Here is a 9,039-nt window from a genome sequence, read left to right as displayed (position 1 = left end):
AAAAAAAAAAATTTAAAAAAAATAAAAAAAAACAAAATCCGTTGTAATTTTATTAAGAGTAAATCAATACCTTAAGAAAATTTTGTTGTTCTAACCGATTCTTTAGTGTATGTTTTTTGTTTTTTGTTTTTTTGAGACGGAGTCTTGCTCTGTCGCCCAGGCTGGAGTGCAGTGGCGCAATCTCGGCTCACTGCAAGCTCTGCCTCCCGGGTTCACGCCATTCTCCTGCCTCAGCCTCTCCGAGTAGCTGGGACTACAGGCGCCCGCCACCACGCCCGGCTAATTTTTTGTATTTTTAGTAGAGACGGGGTTTCACCGTGGTCTCGATCTCCTGACCTCGTGATCCGCCCTCCTCCGCCTCCCAAAGTGCTGGGATTACAAGCGTGAGCCACCGCGCCCGGCCTGTATGTTTTTTAAAAAATCAAAACCCATTCTCTAAAAAGACTATTATAAATAATTTCCCTTTAATTATAGACAACTTGATACAAATTATTAATGAGATGTTTGGACTTCTTGTTTTATCCCAGACATCTTTCTTTCTTAAATAACCAGTTATTTTAGGACAGAAATTTACCATACAAGATTTTTTCTCATATAAGATTATTTTCCTTTTAACGTTTCTTGCCAAAAATACCCCTTTATATTTATAAAGAAGTAAATATATAGTATGTAAAGAAAGAGACATTTCTTTACATTGCTCTTATTTACTGGTTACTTTCACCTTGTTTCATAAATAAGTTTTAAGTAACCTTTGAATTAGACAAAAATTATTTTCTTTTAAATAAGAAAACATTTTTTAGAAAAATATTTTCCTATAATTTTTTAAAAATTAGAAATCATCCAGACCTTTAATGAGTATTTATTATTTAACTTAATATAACTTTAGATTTTAAATTATATGACAAGTTTATTTACAGGCATTTATTCTATTACGTTTACTTAATTAATTTTTAAAGTAGTTTACTCAAATGAAAGCCGTGAATGTCATCATTTAGTTATTTCTCTGTTAACTATTTTTATAGCCTATAAATTTAGGTTTTTCTAAGAACCTGAAGTATAAAGACTTCTGACATAGAATGATATATCATTATTGTTAATGGTTGATGAGATTCTGTTGTATGAATGCATGCACTATAATTTAAATACTTCTTTGTTTTTAAACATTTAGTTGTTTCTGATTTTCAGCTGATAAAAATATTGATAGTATAAAAATGTCTTAATGAGCATTTCTATTTATATCTGTACACAATTGAGTTTAAAAACTTTTAAAATGAAACAAATTAAAGGTAGATGTATTTTTTCTTAATAATTATTCTAAAGAAATCCCTTCTAGCCTATGAATTTTTAATGTACACAGCATAGCATCACCCTAGTGTTTCACTACAGTGTAAAATCAATATGTTGTGATTGGAGATGAAAATTTGATTCATCGGAAATGATTTCTAGTTCTTACCTTATTTTTCAGGCAGTACCTGTAACAACAACAACAAAAAAAAAAAACAAAGAAAGACAACTAAGAGGAACCAAAGTGTGGGCTATGGGTTTCTTATCCAATGTGATAGCTTACTTAATTTTGGAATATTCATAACTTTACTACTTTGTGACAGTGGGTGTTCTATATTTTTATACTCAGGCCTAGGAAAAATTTTGTTTAATTTTCTTTTTGAATTGGCCTTGACATTTAATCATTAAATCAATTTGATTGCTATTGCTAACTCTCACATCTGGCTTCATTTGACCCCTTCTATCTCTTTTCCTGCACAAGTTCTTTTAACATGATTCTAGTTGGATAAAGATGAGCATAGGTTGTCTCTTCGTACCTGTGGGCAGTGTACTGTGTGACCTAAGTTGAACAGCTGCAAATAACCTATGGACTATGACCATTCTTGGTTTAAGTCTTACTAATGTTACCTTTGGAAAAAACTTACTTAGAAGAAATATAATACCAGCATTGTTAAATATTGTAATTTGAATAAGAGTCCTTGCCATTACCTTCTTCTTTTGGGAATTGTAACATTGGAAGGCAGGAAATTCTTGGAAATGACTGTTTACAGGGATCCCTGAGTAGCTTCTCCAACATAAAAAAGACACTGAATCATGTTAGTTTAATGAAAATAAAAAGATCTTAAGAGGAAAATACACACCCTATTAAATCCATAAATATAGAAGAACAATGGATGCTAGTCATAAAAGGCTAATAAGTAACTTATAACTTTAACTAAAAGTATGTCAAATGCCTTTCAGGATATGTATGTAGCACTGAATTGATATAGGAAGACCATACATGTCCACTATCAGGATATGTGTACAAAATCATTGTTTATTTGTATCTATGTGTGTATGCATGTATGTATAAATGTTATGTGTCTTATTTGCTTCGTTGTAACTTTTACCCATAATCCAACTTACTTGTTATGGTCATTATTTCTACTACATCCTTAGCATTAATTGATACTTCAGGTGGAGGATGAGTACTTACTTCTCTGATGCAGTTATTGGAATAAATCGTACAAGCAAGGGTAGAGAATGTGTGAAGGGATTTGGAATTGGAAGGCCTGTGTTTGAATCCTCACCTTGCCACTTCGTAGCTATGTGACTTTGAACAAGGCAGTGATCTGTTTCCTCATCTGTAAAATGGGGGCTGTTAATCCCAACTTAATTGAAGGGTTGTTGTGAGGATAGAATGAACTATCTTAAATGGCTCTACTTTGTAAAAACCATTAAGCCCATTATAGAGTTTTATGCTGCTATTCTCCAAGCCAAGTAGGAAAAATATTGTAATAGCATAATAGCAACCCTCTTTCTGTCTTTTTCCTTCCAGTTTTCATGGAGTGATAATGAAAGGAGCAGCAGCCGCATTAATATCCCAGAGAGAGCAAGTGGACCAGAAGGCAACTTAAACCAGATTGTTACTGAACCCAATGCAAACTTTCTCCAGTTCTTGCATGAGGGGTATGTACCATGCCAAGGTCTTTACTCCCATATCAACCAGACTTTGAAGGAGGCTCACTTCAACAGCCTGCAGCAGCGAGGGCAAGGTCCAACATGATGAATTAGAACTTCCTTATTCCAACCTAAACTGTGTTTATAAAAGCAGTTGCATACACACCAAAAAAAGTCTATTGGTTTTTAAGTCTACATTTTAAATAACAAGTTAATGGGCAGTTGTTTAATTGGGGTTTTACTGCACTGTTGTGATTTTAAAGGGGCTGTGAAGAAATGTTTATGAAATTTTTATTTTTATTTTTATTTTGCTCTTTCTACATGGAGTTTTCAAGTTGGGTGTCAAATTCATGTTAAGGTAGCAATATGAGGAAACTTCTCCTGTGCGTTGCAGCCATATGTCCAATTCAGATTGATTTCCAGATCTGTCAGAAACTCTATGTTAAACATCTTTTTAAAATACAAGTAAGTCTTCATTTTTAAAAATACAGTAGCCTAGTAAAGAGGTACGTAGCTTTCATTTAATAAACAAACAAAAAATCCACACTCAAAAAACCATAAGTTAGTATTCCCAAATATGCAAAGCCAGATTCAGTCTTGCACTGAAATGAACTGCCATACTCCCTTCAGAAGGTAGATGTTCTGTTGAAATTGCTCTCTAGTTGTACTGGTAACAATCAGACCCAGTTTAGACTATGAACATGAAAATCTCTCTCTAATAACTGTCCAATTTGTATTTCCAGGGAGAATGTTTCTAAGGCTCTTGTGTACTTAGATACCTTCTGTATCATTTATCCTCTAGAGTGTGCACTTCAGACTTAGTAGGAAACACTGCACAATTCTGTCAGGTAAGAAATATGTAATAACATTTTGTCTTAAACAAAAATTTATTACATTAGCACATTATGTGATCTCATAATTCCATCTATTATGTATAGAGTTAATGTTAATACAGTGTAAGCTACTAAACTGATGTTTAAAGTAACAAGAATTGTGGAAGTGGGTTGGACAACTGTCCACTTTATGCTACATGGACCCTTTCACAGAGATTAGGGGGCTAGTTTCCATTATTAAAATTGCAAAGATTCGCATGGCTTAGAAACAATAAGCTGAGATGCCATTAGAAGAAACAGGCAGTACTATTTATTTAGAGATGGGGGGGTACCCATGTTTTAGTCATACTAAAGAGCCAACCAAATTTGAATGGGGAATTCATAGATGTGCTTCCTCAGTGGTGAGCTGTGTGAACAAAGGACTAGGATGCATCAGGTTATCTGCCCTGGACTATGCAAGGGGTGCAACCTGTTGCTAGATTTAAACAAAAATGCGTTGGAGTCTAACAGTCCTCTCCTCCCTGGTCACATTCTCTTTTCCACTATATTTGGAGGTCCACAGAGTGGAAACTAACAGATCTGGGAACTATGGATAGCACTACAAAGAGGTGTTTGCCAATTGGCAAGGTCTGGAAAAGACGTAAGGTTACAGTTTTACTGAAAGAAGAATGAGATTTTATTAAATGACAGAATTAACATATGAAAGTGAACACTATCCTAGGAAAAGAATACATACCTACACACACACACACACACACACATTTTCATGGTTGTTTCCTTGAATATGGGTAGGATTTTAAGGAAGATACTTGTAGTAGAATTTTCGTGTTATGGGGAAAAAATTACAGCACCACATTGGCCCCAAACTTAGGGAGGAGGCATGAGTCGATTATTTCTCAATTAGATGGTTTGAGTAAGAACATTTTTTCTATGGCCAGTGCTTCCAAAGTCGATACCAGATGTATGGTGAGAAGAAATTTGAATTCTAAAAGGTTTTATGGCAGAAAATAGAGAAAGGATACCTAGCCACCAGTTTATCTAACAATAAAGTGAGCAACTAAATACTAAAGAAGATGAGATATTTGAATTTTCAACCCACATGTACGCAACAGGATTCAGAAATACCCAGGAAGAATTCTGCATGCTTAAATACACAGCATCCTACTAAAAGAAAGTGTCTATTAAAAACACAGTGTAGTTGAACAACTGAGAAAGCAAATTTCCATTCATTCCCCCATTTAAAGATATGAAAGATAAAACTATCACCATGACAAAGCATTATTTTTTCAAAGTAAATAATAATAATAATAATAAAGCAATTACATACACACAGAAAAAGTGTTGGCTTTTCAGTCTGTATAAGACTTTTCAGTACTTAGTTGAACTAAGTAAGCACAATCTTATTCCAGAGTGGTCAGTGTAAATCTCTTGTATTAGTAAATACAATATGCAATCTCTGTCCTGTCTTTTGCAGATTGTCTAAACCTGTTTATGTCATAAACCTGTTTATGTCATAAATCTGTTTATGTCCTTTGGTCCTGAAATAAAACTCAATACTTCACAGCAGGGATGGAACCAAGCTGTTTAAAACTAATTATCTCTGCTATGAAGGAGAAGTATTTTCAAGGAATATCAGAAGAAAGTAGAAAGTGAGAGGAGGTTCCAGCCTGGCTTCCTGGGTCGAGTAGGGGCTCAGAAAGCTGTGAAACTCACTCATTTCCTGCATCAGGACTTAGTTTAGTCCTGGATGAATAATATTGAAGATATATGCTTAAAACATTCCTAACATCAGAATTTGTGCCTGTGTTTTCTTCCCCAAGGAAGCTATAAACAGCGAAAATTTTGTTGCAAGCTTCCCTGTGTCCTCTCTCCCTCTCTCCCTTCCCCCTCCCCTGAAACTAAAAGGAATGTTAAAAGCCCACTTTTCTGTGACCAGCAGACCTTATCTATGCTCCCAATTCCAATTCCTTGTAAACACAATTTGTAAAATCCCGTGAGATCTTGTCTCCTTTGCTATCCCGCTGCAAGGTTATAAGTAGATAAAACTTAAGTTACAATTCCGGTTTTCCTCAAGATCTGAGACTTGTTAATTGTCTTTGTTTCTCCCTCTGGTAACATCTTCCCACCACACACATTTCCTGCCTTAAAGAGTTTAAAAGGTGATAAAAAAATCTAACACTGGCTACCCTGCTCGGGACCCCTTCCACGCTGTGGAAGCTTTGTACTATCACTCTGCTTAATAAAGCCTACAGCTTTTCTCTCGGTCTGATCTGTGTCTCTCTCTTTGGTGTGGCTAAGGCAAGAACCTTTGGTGTTACAAAAGGACTTCTCTGGATTTTTTTTTTTTTCAAAATTAGGAGTTTGAAAAAAGGGAGCCAGATTAGTTTAAGAGGTGAAATTAGACCCTGTTATATATTTTAAATGAGAATATAAAGCAAGGGCAGAATGCTGCACCAATAATGAGGTGTGGTGGTGCTTGGGGAAAGAAACTGCCCTTAAATTCAAACCCACCCTGTGCCACACTCTGTGTGAGTTACTCATTAACCCCTGAGGTAGGTGGTATGGGCTCTCCATTTCATAGGTGAGGAGTGGGAGGCTGACAGTAAGTTATCCCTATGACTACATACAATCCTGAGAAAACTGAGAGTGGTTAATGATTTGCTAAAAGAAACACAGTGGCCAAGCAGCAGTGCCAGAGTATCTCTGCTTTTATAGTGAAGACCAGGGCTGCCAGGACACATTTTCTCTAGGGAATAGTTCTCTGTTTACATAACCAAAGAAACAGTAGAATGAAACAAAGTTTACTGTAAGCTCTTCATCAGAGTCTACATGTTGAATGATTTTCTAAGTTCTTTTCTTTTTATATAGCAGCATTTTCAAATGAATGCTCTGTAATATGGTCACTTAAATCCCTACAAAGTGAGTCAGATCTTAAAGCTGACACTGTTACCAGACTCTGTCTCCTCCTCGATTTCTTGTTCCTCCTGGCTGGAGGCTGTGGTCAGAGTATAACCTATATCATCTGAATGGAACAACTGGTTGAATACATGAACTGAGGCTGGGCAAAACAGGCAAATATTCTGACCAGGAAGCCATTGAGATCTATTTTATATTTTGTTTAAGACAATTTCTTGAGACCAACTGTACAAAGATGGTGCACCTGCCTAAATCACATGTGAGATTCTACACTGGTGCACATTTGACTGGTTGGCAATTTCCATGTATCTTCTGGCCACAGTATTGTTATAATGAATGGAAATTTTCTGGTTACAAACAAAACTACAAATTCAGTTGCCCATTAAGATACTGGTGGAGACTTTAGGGAAAATGATATTTAGGTTGAAGAGCAGAAAATATATAGCCTTCTCCAGGGAGAAAGTCATTCATTCATTCTCATCTGATGGAAGGGAAAAAAATCCAACTTTTTGGTCTATAAAATCTAATTAAAATGAGTGGAAAAGATATTATATCTGTGCTATTTCTCAGGGTTCAAGTGAAAGTAATTGTATGGAGTTAGAGTGGCTCTTCCTTTACTACTAAAAGACTTTTTTGAAGTAGGCAAGATTGTAACATAATAAAACAAATAGCTGATTAACAGATCAACATGGAAAGTATAAATTTACACATCACTCACTTTGACAATCCCCAGACTCCAGATTTGGTATTCCATTAGACTAAGGAGTAGGTCTTTAACTTCCTGTCACTTGGATTAAGTAGAATCAATTTCTTCCATGTTTCATTGGCCCTGATTCTTTTTTTCATATCTTCTGTGGTTTCTCTGAGCTCCTTGAGTTGCCCCAAATGCATTTCTTTAGATGGTGTATTAGTTCGTTCTCACACTAATGTAAAGAAGTACCTGAGACTGGCTGGGCACGGTGGCTCACGCCTGTAATCCCAGCACTTTGGGAGGCCGAGGCGGGTGGATCACGAGGTCAGGAGATTGAGACCATCCTGGCTAACTAACACAGTGAAACCCCGTCTCTACTAAAAAATACAAAAAAATTAGCCAGGCATGGTGGCAGGCACCTGGGGCAGGAGAATGGTGTGAACCCAAGCGGCGGAGGCTTGCAGTGAGCCGAGATTGTGCCACTGCACTCCAGCCTGGGTGACAGAGCAAGGCTCCATCTCAAAAAAAAAAAAAGAAAAGAAAAGAAATACCCAAGACTGGGTAATTTATAAAGGAAAGAGGTTTAATTGACTCACAGTTCTGCATGGCTGAGGAGGCCTCAGGAGACTTACAATCATGGAAGAAGGGGAATGGCAGAAGGGAATGGCAGAAGGGGAAGCAGGCACCTTCTCCACAAAGCAGCAGGAGGGAATGTGAGTGTGTGAAGGAGGAAATGTCAAACACTCATAAAACCATCAGATCTCATAATTCACTCACTATCATGAGAAGAGCATGAGGGAAACTGCCCCCATGATCCAATCACCTCCCACCGGGTCCCCCTCTCAACACATGGGGATTATTGGGATTACAATTAAAGGTGAGATTTGGGTGGGGATAAAACCAAACCGTATCTTTCTGCCCCTGGCCCCTCCCAAATCTCATGTCCTCACATTTCTTTTTTTTTTTCTTTTTCTTTTTTTTTTTTTTTATTATGAGACAGTCTCACTCTGTCACCCTGGCTGTAGTGCAGTGGCACAATCTTGGCTCACTGCAACCTCCACCTCCCGGGTTCAAGCAAGTCTCCTGCCTCAGTCTCCCGAGTAGCTGGGACTATAGGCACCCACCACCACACCTGGCTCATTTTTGTATTTTTAGTAGAGACAGGGTTTTACCATGTTGGCCAGACTGGTCTCAAACTCCTGACGTCAAGTGATCTGCCTGCCTCGGCTGGGATTACAGGCGTGAGTCACCACTCCTGTCCTCACATTTCAAAACACAATCATTTCTTCCCAGCAGTCCCCCAAAGTCCTAACTCATTTCAGCATTAACCCAAAAGTCCAAAGTTTCATCTGAGACAAGGCAAGTCCCTTCCACCTAGGAGTCTGTAAAATCAAAAGCAAGTTAGTTATTTCCAAGATACAGTGGGAGCACAGGCATTGAATAAATACTTCCATTCCAAATGGGAGAAATTGGCCAAAACAAAGGGGCTACAGGCCCCATGCAAGTCCAAAATCCAGTGAGGCAGTCATTAAATCTTAAAGCTCCAAAATAATCTCCCTTGACTCCATGTCTCACATCCAGGGCACACCGATGCAAAGGGTGCGCTCCCATGGCCTTGGGCAGCTCTGCACCTGTGGCTTTGCAGGATACAGCCCC

The 9,039-nt window shown here is 37.5% G+C and overlaps 1 protein-coding gene across 8 annotated transcripts in view; it reads left to right on the top strand.

Annotated features, from left to right (window-relative positions):
- Window positions 1-9,039, top strand: part of FAM104B (family with sequence similarity 104 member B) — a 45,798-nt gene that overhangs the window by 10,771 nt on the left and 25,988 nt on the right. For 2 of the 8 annotated variants that reach the window (XR_009214356.1, XR_009214357.1), the window contains exons 3-4: window positions 2,822-2,952; window positions 3,687-3,791. Coding sequence is in view for 6 of the 8 variants with exons in the window: in XM_058441799.1 (XP_058297782.1) it covers window positions 2,822-3,049 (228 nt within the window). In the remaining 2 variants the exon portion in view is untranslated. Of the gene's footprint in view, window positions 1-2,821; window positions 5,359-9,039 lie in introns of those variants that run through there. The other 6 variants (XM_058441798.1, XM_058441797.1, XM_058441802.1 and 3 more) reach the window with 5 other exon arrangements.

This window comes from Hylobates moloch, unplaced genomic scaffold, assembly GCF_009828535.3.
Source record: "Hylobates moloch isolate HMO894 unplaced genomic scaffold, HMol_V3 SCAFFOLD_7, whole genome shotgun sequence".
In the NCBI taxonomy this organism is placed as follows: Eukaryota; Metazoa; Chordata; class Mammalia; order Primates; family Hylobatidae; genus Hylobates; species Hylobates moloch.
Note: the sequence above shows the minus strand (reverse complement) of the source record. Positions and strands in the feature narration are given on the sequence as shown.